Below are 20794 nucleotides of genomic sequence, written 5' to 3'. Positions count from 1 at the left end.
CCTGGGGCGGGCATAGCGGGAACCCGGCGGCCATCTTGGCGCTGGGGCGGGCTTGGCGGGAGCCCGGGGGCCATCTCGGCCCTGGGGTGGGCCTGGCGGGGGCCATCGTGGCCCTGGGGCGGGCCTGACAGGTGCCATCTCGGCCCTGGGGCGGGCATAGCGGGAACCCGGCGGCCATCTTGGCGCTGGGGCGGGCTTGGCGGGAGCCATCTCAGCCCTGGGGCGGGCTTGGCGGGAGCCCGGGGGCCATCTCGGCTCTGGGGCGGGCCTGGCGGGGGCCATCGTGGCCCTGGGGCGGGCCTGACGGGGGCCATCGTGGCCCTGGGGCGGGCCTGACGGGGGCCATCTCGGCCCTGGGGCGGGCATAGTGGGAACCCGGCGGCCATCTTGGCGCTGGGGCGGGCTTGGTGGGAGCCATCTCGGCATTGGGGTGGGCTTGGCGGGAGCTCGGCAGCCATCTTGGCCCTGGGGGGGCTTGGCGGGAGCCCAGGGGCCATCTCGGCTCTGGGGCGGGCCTGACAGGTGCCATCTCGGCCCTGGGGCGGGCATAGCGGGAACCCGGCGGCCATCTTGGCGCTGGGGCGGGCTTGGCGGGAGTCATCTCAGCCCTGGGGCGGGCTTGGCGGGAGCCATCTTGGCATTGGGGTGGGCTTGGCGGGAGCTCGGCAGCCATCTTGGCCCTGGGGGGGCTTGGCGGCAGCCCAGGGGCCATCTCGGCCCTGGGGTGGGCCTGGCGGGGGCCATCGTGGCCCTGGGGCGGGCCTGACAGGTGCCATCTCGGCCCTGGGGCGGGCATAGCGGGAACCCGGCGGCCATCTTGGCGCTGGGGCGGGCTTGGCGGGAGCCCGGGGGCCATCTCGGCCCTGGGGTGGGCCTGGCGGGGGCCATCGTGGCCCTGGGGCGGGCCTGACAGGTGCCATCTCGGCCCTGGGGCGGGCATAGCGGGAACCCGGCGGCCATCTTGGCGCTGGGGCGGGCTTGGCGGGAGCCCGGGGGCCATCTCGGCCCTGGGGTGGGCCTGGCGGGGGCCATCGTGGCCCTGGGGCGGGCCTGACAGGTGCCATCTCGGCCCTGGGGCGGGCATAGCGGGACCCCGGCGGCCATCTTGGCGCTGGGGCGGGCTTGGCGGGAGCCATCTCAGCCCTGGGGCGGGCTTGGCGGGAGCCCGGGGGCCATCTCGGCTCCGGGGCGGGCCTGGCGGGGGCCATCTCGGCGCTGGCCGGCAGCTTGGTGCTGAGGTGGGCCGGGCGGGGGCCCGGCGGTGGGTGCGGCGTCCAGGGAGTTGGCTGGTGGCCGTCTTGGCGCTGAGGCGTGACCAGGGGCATCTCTGTGTCCAGGCCCCAATTCAAGCCCCACTCCGCAAATGGCAGCGGGGCGCGTGCTGAGGGGAAGCGGGTTTAACCTCGTGTTGAGGTGACCAATGAGGGTGGGGGAGGGCAAAGGTCTGCCAACATCCGGGTACTAAAACAGCCGCTCGTGCGGGAAGGAGGGGAGCGAAAGAACCTGAAGAAAAAGTTACGCCTGCGCAGAGGAAAAGGGTGGGATCGTGGTGCGCACGCGCCAGGTTTGGGCTCCAGGATACGCCTGCGCAATGGGACAGCTTGGCGGAATGAACACTAAGCGCATGTGTATTTGAGCACGGGACGACAGAGAGAGCATTCTGCGCACGCGTAAAAGACATCACATCCGGGTCGTAGAGACGCCGCCATCTTTCGTCTGGTGTGGAGGAGAAAGGTCCAAAATGGCGGCTCCCAGGGGGCTGGTATCCGCCGGCTCCCCACGCCGCGGGTAGACCTCCCGCCCCGCCGGCGGCGACTGGAGTCCGCGCACCGCTGCGCACAGGTATTGTTGTAAGACCTTTACGCGTTTGGTCACCTAGCAACGGCAGGCGGGCCCTTCGGCCGCCATCTTGAGCAGCCACCTGCGGGTAGGAGGTGGTCGCCATCTTGAAAAACGGCCACATCCACGCCCTTAGGCCGCCATCTTGGAAAGCAACGAACATCCGGGTAAGTAACAGCTCGCCATCCTGCGCTGGCCTTCGGGGGCGCGGGGGAAGGTGCAACCTGAGGGGTGGAGGCGGCTGTAGCCATCTTGTTTCCCTCCGGCTGAGGGAGCGACATCCGGGCATTGAATGAAGGCGACATCTTGGGTCCTGTCGACGACGGTCGCCATCTTGGTGATTTCTTGTCATACCGCTCAGCGAGCCGCCATCTTGTATGCCACAAAGTGGGATGCCTGACATCCGGGCACCCGTGGCTCCGCCCTCTTGGAGACTGCCCGCCACATCCGGGCATTGAGAGGGTGGCCATCTTGGACAGGGATTCCCGCTGATCCGCCTTCATCCGGGCATTTGAGCGGGAGCCATCTTGGTTCAGCGGCCGCCGTCTTAGTTATCGTTACGCAAGCGGCAGGCTCATCCGGGCATTTCTGCTGGCGCCATTTTGAATAGCCCTGAGAAGAGTCACATCCGGGCATTGAGGGGGTGGGGGGAGTCCAAGGCGGCGGCGGCGGCGGCGGCGGCTCCCGCTCCCAAGACAGCGTGAAATGAAAAGTGAGGCAGCTCAAAGTCCAGCTCGATGCCCGCCCCTATGAACTCCCAGCCGGGGACTTCCCCTTTGTTCCCCTCCCAATGGGGGAGGGAACCAAAATGGCGGCCCCCATGGGAGGGCGGAGCCAAGATGGCGGCGCCCACGGCCGAGGGAGCCCGCCGCACAGCGGCGCTGCTTTGGGGGTAGGCGGCCCCCACCCTGCGCGGGGCGCTGACTGGGGGGGGGGGCGCGGACCTCGGGGCAGGGCGGAGTCTTAGTGCCCAAGATGGCGGCGCCCATGGGGGGAGGGGTAGAGTGAAGCTGCCCGCGCGGCTCTGCTGCGGGGGCCCGGGGAGGGGGACTGAGGCGCCCCTGGGAATAACAATGGGGAGGGAGCAGCTTGAAAGGGGGTTGGTTTCCCCATCTAAGACGGCCCAGCCTGGCATTTCGGGGTGGGGGAAACTGAGGCACGAAGCAGTGGTTGAGACAGGGGGCTCTGTGGGTTTTTGAAATAAAGAGGCCAAGGGGTGGGGGGGGGGAGTCTCCTTCCAACCGAGCTGGCGCTGCTCGTGCCAAGTAGGGGCCCCCTGTTGCGGGGTGGGGGGCCCTATCTGCCAGAGCGGGAGGGGGAAGTTTTTCATTCAGGGGCGAGGGGGGGGGGTTCTTCCCGTCCAATTCGTGTCAAGCTGAGCTCAAAGTAGGGCCTTGTGTTTTGGGGTGGGGGTCCCCATCATCCCAAGGGGGACCGTCAGGGAGGGAGGGAGGGAGGGAGGGAGGGGGAGTTCAGCAGGGGGTGGTTGGGCTTAAAAATAACAACGGGTTTATCTGTTCAAGATGGCCGCGCACACGTCAAGCCGAGATCAGTGCATGGCCGGGGGTCTCTGTGTCCCCCCCCAACATGCTATAAAAGGGAACGGCCCACCTGGGTCACAACAGCTGCTCTACAGGGAAAAGCCCAGGCTGGCATTAGGGGGTAGCAGGCTGGGCAATTCCTGGGGCCTCACACCAGAGGGGGTTCTCTGAAGCTAAGTTACCGGGGCCTGGCCTTTCTGCCCTGGGCCCCATAGAGTCTAAGGTCTGCCTGGCTTGTACCCCCCTGAAAGCTGCTCGCGGCCTTGGGCTCCCACGTGAGACGTGCTGGGATACATGACGGGGTGTTGACATCTTGGGACTGTTGGCATTTTAAAAGAGACAAGACACGGGGCGGGGGGGGGCACCTGGCTTCTATCCCAGATGGCGACGCCCAGTGAGCCCACCCCCAGGTGGCGATGGTGATGGCGATGGCGATGCTCTTGCCCAGCCCGCCATACTCCCTTTGAGTTCTGGGAGGTGGGCTCCCCTTTAGCTGAAGAACCGAGGCACCCAATGGTTCCTAACAGTGGGGAGGGGAATAAAACTACCAGGGGCTTGGGCTGTCTTCCCCATCCTGGCTGGCAGCGCCCATGCCCCGGGTACAACCTTGTATGTGGGGGGATGTTGGGGTGGGCTCCCCTTAGCCGTGAGGGGGGGGGATGTTCCTCCCGCCCAAGATGGCGGCGCCCATGCGTGCCGTACAGGCTTGTATTTTTGGGGGTCCCTCTAGCTGTGGGGGGGCACGTTGGTTTAGGGGCTGTCCTCCCGCCCAAGATGGCGGCCCCCAGCGAGCCCGCCCCCAAGATGGCGGCGCCCAGTGGGAGGAGTCCGTACGGCGCGCCCCGCCCCCGCCCCCGGCCGCCGCCGAGGCCGAGGCCGAGCCGGGCAGGAGGAAGGAAGAGCGGCTCCCCTCACACAGCAGGCGCAAGATGGCGGCTCCCAGGGCGGCGTGAAGGCGCCTGGCGTCCAGGAGCCGCTTCCCGCCCCCGTCCGGTGCCGTACAGCGGGGCCGGGGCCGGGCGCCGCCGCGGGGCCGGGGGCCGGGAGGGGTCAGAGCGGGCGGCGCGCGCGGGGCTGGGGCCGGCCGGGGGGAGGCGGCGGCTCCTTCTCCGCGGCCGCCATTTTCCCCCGGCTGCACAAGATGGCGGCTCCCAGGGCCGGGCGCTGAGCCGGGAGGGGGAGGGGGAGGGGGCGGGGGCGCTGTCCCGGCCGGCGGGAGAGGGGGGAGGGGCGGCAGCGGCCCGGCCGGCGGGAGGGGGGGGAGGGGCGGCGGCGGCCCGGCCGGCGGGAGGGGGGAGGGGCGCTGCGTAGCGGCCCCGGTGGCCGAGCGCCCCGGTCTCCCGGGGGGGAGGCAAGAGAGCTGCCCTTGCCCCCCCCGGCCCCCCTAACCCCCCGCCCTTGCAGGACAGCGAGAGGGGCCATGGCAGCGGCCGCGCCGGCGGCCCCCGGCGGCCCCGCGCTCCTGCAGCCCCGCTGGAAGCGGGTGGTGGGCTGGTCGGGCCCCGTGCCCCGGCCCCGCCACGGCCACCGCGCCGTGGCCATCAAGGAGCTGATCGTCGTCTTCGGGGGCGGCAACGAGGGGATCGTCGACGAGCTGCACGTCTACAACACAGGTGGGGGGCGGCGGGCGCCCTCCCTGGGCCGGCCCCCGGGCCCCCCGGGCCCCCCTGGGCCCCCTGGGCCCGGAACCCGCCTCGCACGGGGGGGCCTGAGCCGTGCCCCGCGGCTGTCAGCGGGTGCTCCGGGCTCCGAGCCCCAGCCCCACCCCCGGCGGGGGGCATGGCAGACAGCAACACCCGCCCCCCCGCCGGCAGCCTCGCCCCCAGCCCCCCCTCCCCCCCAACCAGCCCTCACACTTGGCGGCAAAACCCTCCTCCGCCCAGTCAACTTTCAAATGCTGCCGCGGTGGCTGCTTTAACCCTGGCCTGCCCGCGGGGGGAGGGGGGAGCTGGAGGGGGAGGCGCTGGGGGAAGCCTGCCCGCGGGGGGAGGGGGGAGCTGGAGGGGGAGGCGCTGGGGGAAGCCTGCCCGCGGGGGGAGGGGGGGAGCTGGAGGGGGAGGCGCTGGGGGAAGCCTGCCCGCGGGGGCTGAGGACGCTGGGAGAGAGTGAAGAAAATGCCATCTCTCCCCCAGCCACAGGCACCCGGTGCTCATGGGGTCTGGGGATTGTGGCAAGCGGGGGCTGTCCTGGGGGGGTGCTGGGTTGCAGGGGGAGAGGCAGGGCTCTGCCGTCCATCCATCCCCCCGGGTATTCAGCAAGGGGCTTTCCGAATGGGGTGCCAGCCCCTCCCCGCACCAACTCCTCTTTGTGCTCATCTCTTTGAGAGAACCCAGGAGTCCGAGCTCCCCTTTCCCCCCACCCCCATTATCCCACTCTTATGGGGTTGTCTCTAGAGTCTCATTCAGGAAGCCGCTTGCCGGGTGGCTCTTTTTCCCACAGCTCAGGTGCAGGGGAAGCAAAGGGTTGTGGGTAGGGCTATGGGGGGCAGGACTCCTGAGTTCTGTTGGGAGGGAAGTGGGGTCTGGTGGTTAGAGCTGCGGGGCTGGGAGCCAGGACTCCTGGGTTCTCTGCTGCAGGCTCTCTATGTGACAATGGCTAAGTCCCTTCCCAGCTCTCTGCCTTAGTTTCCCTGTCTGGGATCAAGGGGCAACAATGACCAGTTCGGACTCTCGGGACGGGCTGCAGTGTCCAGTGCGACAGGGGCACCCCAACGTCAGTGTGCCCTGGACACCTGGGTTCAACCCACCCTGCTCAGAGCTCTGCATGTCTCCCTCCCCCTCCCCGAGCTCTGCATCCCCCCCCATTCCTGAATACCTGGGTTCGACCCCCACTGCTCGGAGCTCTGCATCCCCCCAATCCCCGACCTCTGGGTTCAGGTGGAGGTATCTGTTCTGCCCCTTCTGGAGCTGCTGGCGGGGGAGGGGGGAGAGAGGGGAACCCTGGCCGACAGGAGGCGCTTTGTAGGCTGGACTTTCTGTCCAGCCCTGGTGCTCCCCCCACTCATACCCTACTTCTCCCCCCCCAGCCACCAACCAGTGGTTCATCCCGGCGGTGCGGGGCGACATTCCCCCCGGCTGCGCTGCCTACGGCTTCGTGTGCGACGGCACCCGGCTGCTGGTCTTCGGGGGGCATGGTGGAGTACGGCAAGTACAGCAGCGACCTCTACGAGCTGCAGGTAGGGCCCGGATGCTGGGGTCCGGGCAGGGGGCTGGGAGCCCGGACTCTTGGGTTCTCTCCCAGCTCTCGGGGGGAGGGGGTCGGATGGGTCAGAGCAGGGTGGGGCTAGGAGCCCGGACTCCTGGGTTCTCTCCCCAGCTCTGGGAGGGTTGTGGGGTCAGAGTGGGGTGCGCAGGAGTAGGGAGGAGTGGGGCTCTGAGCAGAGCCCCCCCAGCCCTTGCTTCCATGTCCGGGCTGGACTGATGAAGAAGAAGCCTACATTGCAATGACACCCTCCTCCCCCCCCCCCCCCCCGTCGCTGGGAATCCCCTTTGCAGGCCAGTCGCTGGGAGTGGAAGAGACTCAAGGCCAAGACCCCCAAGAACGGGCCGCCCCCCTGCCCCCGCCTGGGCCACAGCTTCTCTCTCGTGGGCAACAAGTGCTACCTGTTTGGGGGGTTGGCAAATGACAGCGAGGACCCCAAGAACAACATTCCCAGGTGAGTGCCAGGACATCTGGGTGCTCTCCCTGCTCCAGGGGTGAAGGAGGATTGCCAGGACGCCTGGAGGGGGAGGCGTCTGGTGGATTAGGGTGCCCTCCTCCAGCCAGGACGCCTGGGTTCTGTGCTTGGCTCTGGGGAGAGGCTGCCCTCTAGCCGTGAGATGTGGAAGTGCAGGTCACAGCTCTGTCCCGGATCCTGTGACGAGCCTGTGCCCCCCGCAGGTACCTGAATGACCTGTACATCCTGGAGCTGCGCCCCGGCTCCGGCGTGGTGGCCTGGGACATCCCCATCACGTACGGGGTGCTGCCCCCGCCCCGCGAGTCCCACACCGCCGTGGTGTACACCGAGAGGGACAACAAGAAATCCAAGCTCGTCATCTATGGGGGCATGAGCGGCTGCCGACTCGGCGACCTCTGGACGCTGGACATCGGTACGGCAGGCAGGACGCCTGGGTTCCCTCGCAGGGGCGGGAGGGTGTACGGGCTGGCGCTGGGAGTCAGGACGCCTGGGTTCTCTGGGGGTGGGGGTGGGGCCGGGAGTCAGGACGCCTGGGATCTATCTGGGGGTGGGGGTGGGGCTGGGAGTCAGGACGCCTGGGTTCTCTCTAGGGGTGGGGGTGGGGCTGGGAGTCAGGACGCCTGGGTTCTTTCCAGGGGCGGGAGGGTGTACGGGGCGGGGGCGGCAGGCTGGACGCCTGGGTTCTCTCTTGGTTCAGGGAGGGATGCGAGGGGGGCTGCTGGGTACTCTCCTGGTTCCGGGGCGGGGGGGTTGGACGCTGGGGGGAAGGGGGGGGTGCAGGCTGGGTCTCAGGGTCTCTGTTCTCATCCCCATAGAGACCCTGACGTGGAACAAGCCCAGCCTGAGCGGTGTGGCGCCCCTCCCCCGCAGCCTGCACTCTGCCACCACCATTGGCAACAAGTAAGCCCCCCCCCATTCCCCGAGCCCCTGCCCCCCATGGCGCAGCTCTGATCCCCTCCTCCCCCCAGGATGTACGTCTTCGGGGGCTGGGTGCCCCTCGTCATGGACGACGTCAAAGTGGCCACGCACGAGAAGGAGTGGAAGTGCACCAACACGCTGGCCTGCCTCAACCTTGGTAAGGGGACCCCCAGAGCCCCCCTGGCTCCCCCTCACGCTGGCCTGCCTCACCCTGGGTAAGGGGCCCCCCCAGAGCCCCCCAGCTCCCCCTCCCCCACACGCTGGCCTGCCTCACCCTGGGTAAGGGGCCCCCCCGAACCCTCCCGGCTCCCCCTCCCCCACACACTGGCCTGCCTCACCCTGGGTAAGGGGCCCCCCTGGCTCCCCCTCCCCCACACGCTGGCCTGCCTCACCCCGCTGGAGGCAGACCCCCTGGGCCCCAGGGTGAGCTGTCCCCCTCCCCACAGACTCCATGGCCTGGGAGCCGATCCTCATGGACACGCTGGAGGACAACATCCCGCGGGCCCGGGCGGGGCACTGCGCCGTGTCCATCAACACCCGCCTCTACATCTGGAGCGGGCGCGACGGCTACCGCAAGGCCTGGAATAACCAGGTGTGCTGCAAGGACCTGTGGTACCTGGAGACGGGTGAGTGCCAGGCGGCGGGCAGCATTCCCGGGGGCAGGGGGGCAGTTTGCAGTGCAGGGAGCTGAGAGTCGCTGAGCAGGATCCCTGGGCAGGGGAGGGGCTGGGCAGAGAGCAGGGTTCCTGGGCCGGGGGGGCTGCTGTGGGCGAAGGAGCAGGCTGCAGCGTGAGCGGGTTCTGATGCGCCGGGCAGGTTCCGGACGCTGCTACTCCCCGGGTTCAGCAGACCGTCTCCTCGGCCAGCCGGGGGCTTCCCCGGCTGCGGGGGGGCTCCCCCTTGGCCCATGAAGGCTGCGGGTGGGTCTGGTCGCCCCAGCCCCATGGAGCTATGAGAACTGGAAAAGGGGCAGGCAGGCAGCAGTGACAGGGCTTGTCCACATGGCCAGCCCTGCGCGATGCCACCCGAGGGGAGAGCCCCTTCCATGGGTGTGGGAGCCCCTGGCCCGAGAGGTGGGGCTGTGTGGGCGGGAGAAGCTGCTTATGTACTTGGGGGAGGGAGGGGGTGGCTGGTGGGAGCCACTTGGTGTGGGAGGGTGCAAGCTGGGGGATCTGGGGCTGGGCTGGGGGGTCCGGCTGGGTGGGGGCTCCAGGGCTGCCCGCGCCTGACCCCCATCTCTACCCCCAGAGAAGCCCCCAGCACCCTCACGGGTGCAGCTGGTGCGGGCCAACACCAACTCGCTGGAAGTGAGCTGGGGCTCGGTGCCCACCGCTGACACCTACCTGCTGCAGCTGCAGAAGTACGACATCCCGGCGGCCGCCTCGCCTGCCCCTGCCCCAGTGCCCTCCGTGCCCGCCAACCCACCCAAGAGCCCCGCCCCAGCCGCCGCCGCGCCCGCGCCGCCTGCCAGCCAGCCCCTGGCCCAGATGGGCATCACTCTGCTGCCCCAGGCCGCTGCCCCCACGCCCACCACCACCATCCAGCTGCTGCCCTCTGTGCCTGGCACGCCCCTGCCCGTGGCCAGCCCCGCACGCACGCAGGGTGAGTGGGGCCGGACCTCAGACCCTCGCCGGGGGTGGGCAGGAGCCAGACTCCCATTGCGGGTTTATGGGGGGGGGCAGGGGTCCAGACTTCCAGGGGCCCGGACTCCTACTGGGGGTGGGGCAGGGTCCCAGAGTCCCATTGGGGTGGGTGGCAGGGGCCCATTGTAGGGCTGGGGTTTCCCTCCACATCTCACATTGCCCTTGCCCTGGCAGGTGTCCCGGCCGTGCTGAAGGTGACGGGGCCCCAGGCGCCCCCGGGGCCCCCCCTGGTGACAGTGCGATCGGCCGGCCAGGCGGGCAAGGCCCCGGTGACGGTGACATCCCTGCCGGCCGGCGTGCGCATGGTGGTGCCCACACAGAGCACCCAGGGCACGGTAAGTACCCTCCGCTGCGGAGGAGCCCAGTCCCATCCGTGGGGCGCCCCTGACCGCTTCCCTCTGCCCTCAGGTGATCGGCAGCAGCCCCCAGATGAGCGGCATGGCTGCCCTGGCAGCCGCCGCTGCTGCCACACAGAAGATCCCTCCCTCCTCCGCGCCCACCGTGCTGAGCGTGCCAGCTGGCGCCACCATCGTCAAGACCGTGGCTGTCTCCCCGGGCACCGCCACGCTGCCCAGCACGGTCAAGGTGGCCTCCGCCCCTGTCATGGTAAGAGACGCCTGGCCCCGCTGCCCTGCCCCGCAACTGGGGCAAGACCCCAGGCGTCCTGCTAAGGGTGCATGTCTCCCCACATCAGGTGAGTAACCCGGCCACCCGAATGCTGAAGACGGCAGCAGCCCAGGTGGGCACCTCGGTGTCGTCCACGACCAACGCGGCCACGCGGCCCATCATCACAGTGCACAAGTCAGGCACGGTTACCGTGGCCCAGCAAGCGCAGGTCATGACCACCGTGGTGGGCGGTGTCACCAAGACCATCACCCTGGTGAAGAGCCCCATCTCCGTGCCGGGGGGCAGCGCACTGGTAAGTGCCAGGAGGGCAAGGCCCGGGCAGCCCCGCTGTGACGTGAACCCAGGTGTCCTAGCTCCCAGCCCCCCCGGCTCTAACCACCACACCCCGCTCCCCTCCCAGAGCCGGGGAGAGAACCCAGGTGTCCTGGTTCCCAGGCCCGTCCCCTCCCAGAGCTGGGAGGTGTCTCATGATACCTGGCAGGCGCCAGGTCTACTAAGGGCCCAGGCTCACCTGCCACAGGGTGGGGTCCAGTTGTGCCAGCTGTTTGGGGCAAAAGTGGGGTGGCCATGTGGCTGTGTGGGGAGGCAGGAGGGGGGTGCCTCTCTCCTGGAATGCTGTGGGGAGGGGGCATGGGGGGCACTGCTCATCCTCTCTCCCCTGGCAGATCTCGAACCTGGGCAAAGTGATGTCGGTCGTGCAGACCAAGCCAGTGCAGACCTCGGCCGTGACCGGCCAGGCCTCCAGCGGCCCCGTCACCCAGATCATCCAGGTGAGCACTTCCTCCGAGACGGGGAGGGGCAGCGCTGGGAACGGGACCCAGCCCCCTGCTTTGATCACAGGACCCCACTCCCCTCCCAGGACCGGGGAGAGAACCCAGGCGCCCTGGCTCCCAGTACCCCCTCTGCTCTAACCACCAGACCCTCCCCATATAGTTTCTTCTTCCCTGCCCCTCAGGAACTTGGGTATCCTGGCTCCCAGCCCCCCCCCCCCCGCTCTGACCACTGGACCTCACTCCCCTTCCAGGGCTGAGGAGGGAATTTGGGTATCCTGGCTCCCAGCCCCCCTACTTTGACCACTGGACCTCACTCCCCTTCCAGGGCTGAGGTGGGAACCCAGACCTCCTGGCTCCCAGCCCCTCCTGCTCTGACCACTGGACCCTGCTCCCCTCTCAGAGCCGGGGGGAGAACCCAGGAGTCCTGGCTCCCAGTCCCTTCCCCACTTCTTAGTAGGATCCAGGAGTCCTGAGCGCTCTGCTCTCTGCGAGTGCCAAGCTGCGTTAACCCTTTCTTGCCTGCTCTGTGCTCCACCAGACCAAGGGCCCCCTGCCGGCGGGCACCATCCTAAAACTGGTGACGTCAGCGGACGGGAAGCCCACCACCATCATCACCACCACGCAGGCGGGCGGCGCCGGCCCCAAGCCCACCATCTTGGGTATCAGCAGCGTCTCGCCCAGCACAACCAAGCCGGGCACCACCACCATCATCAAAACCATCCCCATGTCGGCCATCATCACCCAGTCCGGGGCCACAGGTAACGACCGCCAGTGGGGGGTCGGGCTGGGAGGCTGCCTGCGGGCGAGACAGGCTGGGGCTGGGTGCATGGGGGCGTTGAATTGGGAGGGGCAAAGGGCTGTTGGGGGTGGAGGGGAATGACCCAGAGACATCCGAGGCTGGCTGCTCTGGGGGACGGGGTAGTATTTGAGCTGGGGGGCAGTGAGGGCGTGGGGGGACCTTGCTGGGGAGCGGAGCAGGGGTTGGGGGGGCTCCATGGCCATGGGGCTGTCCCAGAGCTCTGCACTGACCCCTCCCGGCTCCCCACAGGTGTGACCAGCAGCCCTGGCATCAAGTCCCCCATCACCATCATCACCACCAAGGTCATGACCTCAGGCACAGGTGCCCCCGCCAAGATCATCACAGCGGTGCCCAAGCTGGGCACAGCCCACGGGCAGCAGGGCGTCACGCAGGTGAGCGGGGGATTTGGGGGTGCAGGGACGGCCAGGGGGCCAGCCACCGCCCCAGCCTCTCACCACCTCTCTTTCCCTCCCCCCCCCCCCCCCCGGCAGGTGGTCCTGAAGGGAGCTCCTGGCCAGCCCGGCACCATCCTGCGCACCGTGCCCATGGGCGGCGTGCGGCTGGTCACGCCCGTCACCGTCTCCGCTGTCAAGCCCACTGTTACCACGCTGGTGGTGAAAGGAACTACGGGTAAGGGGGGCTGCGGGAGGGGGCCGGGCTGCAGAGCCATCTCGCGGCACTGACCGGCTCTCCCTTCCCTCAGGTGTCACCACCTTGGGCACCGTGACGGGCACCGTCTCCACCAGCCTGGCTGGCGCAGGGGGCCACAGCACCAACGCCTCGCTGGCCACTCCCATCACCACGCTGGGAACCATCGCCACCCTGTCCAGCCAAGTGATCAACCCAGCCGCCATCACAGTCTCCGCCGCGCAGACCACCATGACGGCCGCCAGCGGGCTGGGCACGCCCACCATCACCATGCAGGTAGGGCCTGCGCCACCGGGGGACACCGGATGCGGGGCCTTTCCCCTCCAGGGAGACGCCAAACACGGGGGCAGTGGGGTGCATGGCGGGGGGGTGCCGAGCACAGGGTAGCAGTGGGAGGCGGGGAAGGGGGGTACTGGGGTGCATGGGGGGGGTGCTGAGCACAGGGTGACAGTGGGACACGGGGCAGTGGGGTGCGGAGGGGGGATGCCGGGCACAGGGTAGCAGTAGATGCGGGGAAGGGGGGCAGTGGGACGCCGGGGGGTGCTGGGCACAGTGTGGTGAAGGGTGCGGGGGGGGGGGTGCCGGGCACAGGAAGGGGGGCAGTGCGGGTGCGGGGCAGGGGTGCCGGGCACAGGGTGGCAGTGGGCTGCTGCGTCTGTGGGGCATGGGCCCGGCCCCTCACCCAGCCCATCTCCCGGCCCCCAGCCCGTCTCGCAGCCCACGCAGGTGACGCTGATCACGACGCCCAGCGGAGTGGATGCCCAGCCGGTGCACGACCTGCCAGTCTCCATCCTGGCCTCGCCCACCACGGAGCAGCCCACGGCCACGGTGACCATCGCCGACGTGGGGCAGGGCGACCCGCAGCCTGGCACCGTCACCCTGGTGTGCTCCAACCCACCCTGCGAGACCCATGAGACCGGCACCACCAACACTGCCACAGCCACCGTCGTGGCCAACGTGGGCGGCCTAACCCAGCCCGTGCACTTCGTGTGCGAGGGCCAGGAGGCTGGACAGCCCAACGGTGGGTTAGTGCGTGTCTGCTCCAACCCCCCGTGTGAGACGCACGAGACGGGGACCACTCACACAGCTACCACGGCCACATCCAGCATGGGCGCCGGGCGAGTGTGCAGCAACCCCCCATGCGAGACGCACGAGACGGGCACCACCCACACAGCTACCATGGCCATGTCCAACCTGGGCGCCGGGCGAGTGTGCAGCAACCCCCCATGTGAGATGCACGAGACGGGCACCACCAACACGGCTACCACAGCCCGGTCGCTCATGGGGCGGGAACAGCCAGATGGCAGCCTGGTAGCCCCACCCAACCCGCCGTGCCAAACACAGCATACCAGTGCCACTGGCACCACGATGTCGGCCAAAGCTGGCGTTCCCACAGAGCAGCCGTGCAGTGCCAGAATGGTGAATCCTCCCCTGGCGGTTCCTGGCACCAATGCACAATCCCCGGCGCCGGCTGGCCGGCCCTGTGAGGCTCACCAGACTCACACCACCAACACCGCCACCACAGCCCGGTCGCTCATGGGCCGGGGCCAGCCGGACGGTGGGCCGGGGCCAGCCAAGAGCCCCCCCGTGCCAAACCCAGCAGACTTGTGCCACTCACACAACAATGTCGGCCAAAGCGGATGTGCCCACGGAGCAGCCGTGTGGCGTGAGGATGGTAGCGCCAGACGTGGAGTCTGGGCAGCAATCACGCGTCAATGACCCTTGTGAGACGGGCACCACCACCGTGGGCACGTCAAGCATGGGCACCCGGCGAGTGTGCACCAACCCTCCGTGCGAGACGCACGAGACCGGCACCACTAACACGGCCACCACGGCCACATCTACCATGGGCGCTGGTCGAGTGTGCACCAACCCCCCGTGCGAGATGCACGAGACGGGCACCATCAACACTGCCACCACGGCCACATCCAGCATGGGCGCTGGTCGAGTGTGCACCAACCCCCCGTGCGAGACGCACGAGACGGGCACCACCAACACGGCCACCACAGCCACATCCAGCGTGGGCGCGGGGCAGGTGTGCACCAACCCCCCGTGCGAGACGGGCACTACCAACACGGCCACCATGGCAACATCCAGCGTGGGTGCTGGGCGAGTGTGCACCAACCCCCCATGCGAGATGCACGAGACAGGCACTACCAACACTGCCACCACGGCCACATGTAATGTGGGGATGGGCCAGGCTGAGGGGGCCCAGCATGCCCCTGCCAGCGCGCCCTGCGAGACACAGCAGACCACAGCCACCGGCACCACCATGGCGGCCAGCATGGGGGGAGCTGGCACCGAGCCCCCCTCTTCTGCCCCCCAGGAGACAGGGGGGGCAGGGCCCAGCCAGCCCCAGTTGCTTCCCACAAATCCGGTCCCTCGCATCTGCTCCAACCCCCCCTGCGAAACACACGAGACGGGCACAACCCACACAGCCACTACCGTGACCTCCAGCATGGGTGCCAACCATGGTGAGCACGAGGGGTGGGGGCTGACGACTTGGGGGGCAGGGCGTGGGGCCTGTCTCCTGTAGGGGCTCTGACTGATCCCACCCCAAGGGGGGGACTGAGACTGGGGCAGGAGGCCTGTCCCTGGTGGGGGTCAGTGGCTCTGATCCGGGCTGGGCAGGGGTACGCCGCGACGAGCCTTGAAGCCTAGGGCGCGGGCCCGGGTGGAGCCGCCGCAGGTGCAGATCTTGGTGGTGGTGGTAGCAAATATTCAAACGAGAACTTTGAAGGCCGAAGTGGAGAAGGGTTCCATGTGAACAGCAGTTGAACATGGGTCAGTCGGTCGGGCTTGTCCCTGCAGAAGGGGGGCTCTGGGATGGGGCGGGCTGGGAATGGGGTAGGGGGCTTGTCCCTGTGGGAGGGGGGCTCTGGCTGGCTCTGGGATGGGGGGAGCGTGGGGCTCCCGGGCTCTGATCTCTGCCCCCTTTCAGACCAGCCGCTGGGTACTAACGGGCAGGGGCAGCCCGAGGGGGCACAAGGCGAGGCCCCCCCCAGCCCCAGCAGCGTCTCCACCGTGCAGAGCCGTGCCGTGACCACCGTGACGCAGTCCACGCCTGTGCCGGGCCCCGCCATACCAGTGAGAGCCAGGAGCCCCGGGGGGTGGGCAGCCAGGGCCCCTGGGTTCTCTCCGGGGGTGGGGTGGGGCAGGGGGGGAGCCAGGGCACCTGGGTTCTCGGTGGGGGCGGGGGGGGGAGCCAGGGCGCATGGGTTCTCTCCGGGGGCGGGATGGGGGCCGGGGGGAGCCAGGGCACCTGGGTTCTCTCCGGGGGTGGGGGAGGGGTGGGGAGTCAGGGTGCCTGGGTTCTCTGCTCAGCTCGGGGGGGGGGGGTTCGGTCTGGTGGGTGGAACTGGGGGGCTCTGGAACCAGCACTCAGAAATGTGGGGCGGGGGGGACACCTGGCTGCTGCATTAACCCCCCCCACCCTTGCAGAGCATCTCGTCGCTGGCAGAGCCACCCGCGGAGGAGCCGGCGCCGCCCCCCCCTGCAGAGCCGCCCGCGCCCCCCTGTGCGGAGCCAGCGCAGCCCCAGCTCCCCGAGCCCCCGGCTGAGCCCCCCACCCCGGGCCCCCCGCCTGGCCCCCCGCCGCCCGCCCCTGCCGCAGAGCCGCTGGCCCTGCCCCAGGAGCTGCTGGCTGAGGGGCAGGCGGGCGCCGCGCTGCTGGTCACGGGGCTGACGCCCGAGGAGCTGGCGGTGACGGCCGCTGCTGAGGCCGCAGCTCACGCCGCAGCCGCCGAGCAGGCCCACAGCCTGGCCCTGCAGGCCGTGCTGCAGGCCGCCCAACAGGCCGTGCTGGGTGAGTGCCCCCCAGGTCCCGCCGCTCCCCCCACCCGCTCCCCACCCCCTCCCCGGGCCTTGGCCCTGCAGGCCATGCTGCAGGCTGCCCAACAGGCTGTGCTGGGTGAGTGCCCCCCCAGGTCCCGCCGCTCCCCCCATCTGCTCCCCACCCCCTCCCTGGGCCTTGGCCCTGCAGGCCGCCCAACAGGCCGTGCTGGGTGAGTGCCCCCCCAGGCCCCCCACCCGCTCTCTGGGCCTTGGCCCAACAGGCCGTGCTGGGTGAGTGCCACCCGGGACCCTCACGCTGGCCCCTTGCCCCCTGCATGAGTGTCCCTGCAGCCCCTGCTGGCTCCTCCTCCTTATCCCCCTCCTCTGCTGGATCCAGCCCCCTGCTGCCCCTCCCCGGCTGCCCCCGACCCCCCAGCTGAGCTGTGTGCCTTGCAGGTGCGGGGGAGCCCATGGAGACGGGCGAGGCGGGCACAGGGCCGGCGGAGCTGGGGGCACTGGGGGGCGAGGGTGCTGAGGGGCAGCCCACAGCCATCCCCATCGTGCTGACGCCGCAGGAGCTGGCCGCCCTGGTGCAGCAGCAGCAGCAGCTGCAGGAGGCCCAGGTGGCGGCCGTGGCCCAGCAGCCCCACGGCGCCCCCCTGCCCACTGAGGCCCTGGCGCCCGCCGACAGCCTCAACGACCCGGCCGCCGAGAGCAACGGGCTGAGCGAGCTGGCCAGCGCTGTCAGCAGCACCGTCGCCCTCCTGCCCGCTGCGCCCAGCGAGGGTGAGTGCGCCATGGGGTGGGACAGGCCGGGGGGCCCCCAGGAGCTCCCCTGGCCGGGGGCCGCCCAAGTTCTCTCCGATTGCAGGGGGTGCGGGGCACACGGGATCTCTCCTGGGGGGCTGGGGGCGGCTGGATGCTGGGGGGGCATGGGGTGCCCGGGATCTCTCCTGGGGGTGCAGGGGGCTGGGCGCAGGACGCTGGGGGCGGCTGGATGCCGGGGGGGGTCGCGAGGCGCCGGGGGTGGGGGAGGGGAGGCAGGACACCGGGATTCTCTCCCAGCAGTGGGGCTGGACGCACTCAGTGCCCCTCCTGCCGTTTCTCCAGGCCTGGCTCCGTCCAACACATTCGTAGCCCCACAGCCTGTGGTGGGGCCCAGCCCAGCCAAGCTGCAGGCGGCCGCCACCCTGGCCGAGGTGGCCAATGGCATTGAGCCTGCCCCGATGGTGAGTGCAGGGTCGGGCAGGGACTGTGCCATGGGGCGGGGAGCGGGAGGGCTGAGCTATGGGGCAGGCGCTGGGGGAGCTGTGAGGATGAGCACGTGGGGGTCTGAGCCAGGGGGCAGGGAGCTGGGGGTTGAGCCATGGGGCAGGGGCTGAAGGAGCTGCAAGGATGAGCACGTGGGGGTCTGAGCCGTGGGGCAGGGAGCTGGGGGACTGAGCCATGTGGGGGGAGCTGGGAGGATGAGCACATGGAGGTCTAAGCCCAGGGAAGGGGTCTGACCCCTCTCTCCCCCCAGAAGCCGGACCCCTCGGTGCAGCCCCAGAAGCTGCTGGTGAAGAAGGAAAACCAGTGGTTCGACGTGGGTGTCATCAAAGGCACCAACATGATGGTGACCCATTACTTCCTGCCCCTCAACGACGCGCCCCCTAGTGACGTGAGTGTCCCCCTGTCATAGTGTGGGGAAGTCAGGGCTCTGCACCCCCCACTTCCTGTGATTCCCCGGGACACTCAGCCAGCCAGAAACACAGGTCCCAACAGAGCTTGTGGGTCCAGGAGACAGGACCCCTCAATCGGGTCCCTCTTGGGGGTGGGCCTCCCCCCATCTCCCCAGCCAGCCCCAAACCAAGACTCCCCCCAGCCCCTCCTCTGGCTTCTCTCTCTCTCTCTCCCGGGCCAGGAGGCCACCAGATCTCTTTGTTCTCCAGCCCAGGCCAAGGAGATGGGGTGTCGGCCATTCTCTGTGCAGACCCCATCACCCCGGCCCCCTAGGGCTCTGCTACAATCACCCCCCTGATCCCCCCCCACCTAGATCCTTAAGAAAGGCCTAGGGGAAACTGAGGCACCCACCCAGTATTCAGAGAAGACATGAAGAACATTCCCACTTCATTACACACCCCCACCTGCCCCCCAACAATGCACCCCTCAGTGATGTCGTCCCCCCTGTCCTCGGCCTGCCCCCAGTGAAACGTGTCCCCACCCCCTGCACCCATGGCCAGTCCCCCAGCAACATGAGTGTCCCCTTGTTCACAGCCTGCCCCCCAACGAAACACCTACCCACTCCTGGGAGTGTCCCTGTGCCCCACGGCCTGACCTGATGCCGTCCCTGTGCCCCACCACTCTGAGTGTCCGTGTGCCTCTGGCACCATCTCCCTGCCCCCCACTGCCATCACCTACTGTGACGTGTCTCCTGCTGCCACCACCATGGTAGCCACGGCCCCAGATGTCCCCCCGCCCCCACTGACTCTGGGCTCATTCCCCAGGATGACTCGGGCACCGTCCCCGACTACACGCAGCTGAAGAAACAGGAGCTGCAGCCGGGCACGGCCTACAAGTTCCGGGTGGCCGGGCTGAACGCCTGCGGGCGCGGCCCCTTCTCCGACATCTCCGCCTTCAAGACCTGCCTGCCCGGCTTCCCGGGTGCGCCCTGTGCCATCAAGATCAGCAAGGTGGGTGCCCTGCCCCCCTCGCCCCGGGCCTGCCCCGGCCGGCCGCCAGCCTGCCCCCCTCGCCCCCGGCCGGCCGCCGGCCTGCCCCCCTCGCCCCGGGCCTGGCCCCTCACCCCAGGGTGCCCTCTCTCGCAGAGCCCCGACGGGGCCCACCTGACATGGGAGCCGCCCTCGGTGACCTCGGGGAAGATCGTGGAGTACTCGGTGTACCTGGCCATCCAGAGCACCCAGGCGGGCGAGCCCAAGGGCACGGCACCAGCCCAGCTGGCCTTCATGCGGGTCTACTGCGGGCCCAGTCCCTCGTGCCTCGTGCAGTCGGGCAGCCTGGCCAACGCCCACATCGACTACACCACCAAGCCGGCTATCATCTTCCGAATCGCCGCCCGTAACGAGAAGGGCTACGGGCCTGCCACGCAGGTCCGGTGGCTGCAAGGTGAGCCGGGCCGGGGGGACTGGTCCGGGGCCGGGGGATGCCGGGGTTCCATTCTCATCTGGCAGAGTGGGGTGGGGAGGGGCTGGGAGCCAGGACACCTGGGTTCTCTCTCAGGGGAGTGGGGGCTGACGATGCTCTTTGAGTCTCTAACCCCCTTCTCCGGTGCTCCAGAGTCCAGTAAGGACGGCTCCATGGCCAAGCCGGCCAGCAAGCGGCCGCTCTCCTCTCCCGACATGTGAGTGCCGGGGTGGGGACCGGCGGGGCAGGGGGTGAGAAAGTGGGTGGTGCTGGGGGGGCATCAGGGCCTGGGGCATGGGGGGGTTTTCCACGGGGTGGGTGGGGACACACCAGGTGCTGTACTGGTCGGGGGAGGGGCTGGTTCCCATGGGGCCCCGGTCAGCTCTCACCCCTCCCCCCCCATTTTTCTCTCCCCGCCCCCAGGAAATCTGCTCCAAAGAAGCCGAAGGCCGACGGGCAGTGAAGGAGGCCCCCCACCTCGGCACCGGCTCCCCACGCCCCTGCTCGCCAAGGAAAGCACATTTCATTGGGGCTGGACTGTGAGGCCGGGGGGTCACTGAACCGTGCTCCTCCCCCAGACCCTTGGCTGGGGCAGGGGGGGCTGGGGTGCCCTGGACTCTGATTTGCCGGGGGTGGGGGGAATTGGGTTTTTTTTACATGTTGCAGTTGCTGGAATGAAGTTCTTTTGTCCTCCCCACTATCGTGCGGGGGGCGAGGGCTGCAGATTTGGGGGTGCTCCCTCCCAGCTCTCACCTCTGTACAGACCCCCAGTTCCCCTGTAGTGTCAGAGTTGTAGAGGAGAGGGGATGCTGTAGCTGTCGTGAATAGCAGGGTCCCCCTGCAGGTATTTGAGGGGGGGCCCCTAGCTTGACCCCCCCCCGAATGGGAGCTGCTGTCTCCTCCCCTGGAGCAGGGGGCCTCCTGCCTCCTCTTGGAAAAAACTTTTTTTGTATAAACCATTTTTTTAGGAAAAAAAGAAAAACAAGAAAAAAAAACACAAAATCCTGGGGCCACTGGCCCCACAGGGGATGGGGGCCGCCTCCAGGTGGGGGGGGGGCTAGTACAGGTTTAAATGCCATCTGAGCAATTAGTCCGTTGGGTCATTTATGGGGGAGCCCCTGCGTCTCCCCCTTGTGCCCTGCTGGTCGACATTCCATGGGGGTACCCCCCAAGTTTGAGGTGCGGAGCTGGGGGGCTCTAGGCCCAGGCCCCCAGGCTGAGGTGGGACGGGCAGCCCCCCTCGTTGTATGATAGTGTATTTCGCTGTGCCCCCCCACCCCCGTGCTGTGTCTGTCGGGTTGTGCGATTTTCAACGATTAAAGACATTTTTGAAGTAAAGGGAAACCTGGAGTGTTTCGTGGGGGGGGAGTTGAAGTGGGGGCGGCGGGTCCCCTCGGCCGGATATGGGGGCGGGGCTGGGCTGGGGGCGGTGT

At 68.9% G+C, this 20794-nt stretch overlaps 1 protein-coding gene across 1 annotated transcript; it reads left to right on the top strand.

Moving 5' to 3' along the window:
• Positions 1-2663: 2663 nt before the first annotated feature.
• HCFC1 (host cell factor C1) lies at positions 2664-20699 on the top strand. Its single transcript, XM_043501322.1, is given in 30 exon segments — positions 2664-2731; positions 4785-4993; positions 6406-6503; positions 6505-6555; positions 6875-7035; positions 7260-7468; positions 7872-7956; positions 8025-8131; positions 8421-8600; positions 9223-9576; positions 9792-9952; positions 10026-10223; positions 10312-10536; positions 10910-11014; positions 11556-11775; positions 12066-12208; positions 12308-12446; positions 12520-12740; positions 13170-13720; positions 14295-14466; positions 14554-14938; positions 15406-15551; positions 15906-16269; positions 16695-17024; positions 17349-17467; positions 17761-17898; positions 18725-18910; positions 19046-19343; positions 19515-19578; positions 19785-20699. Coding segments are annotated over 30 exon segments (5712 nt in total). The 5' UTR covers positions 2664-2678; the 3' UTR covers positions 19825-20699.
• The last annotated feature ends 95 nt before the right edge of the window (positions 20700-20794 follow it).

Source organism: Dermochelys coriacea, chromosome 23, assembly GCF_009764565.3.
Source record: "Dermochelys coriacea isolate rDerCor1 chromosome 23, rDerCor1.pri.v4, whole genome shotgun sequence".
Lineage (NCBI taxonomy): Eukaryota > Metazoa > Chordata > Testudines > Dermochelyidae > Dermochelys > Dermochelys coriacea.
This window is presented reverse-complemented; position numbering and strand designations above follow the sequence as displayed.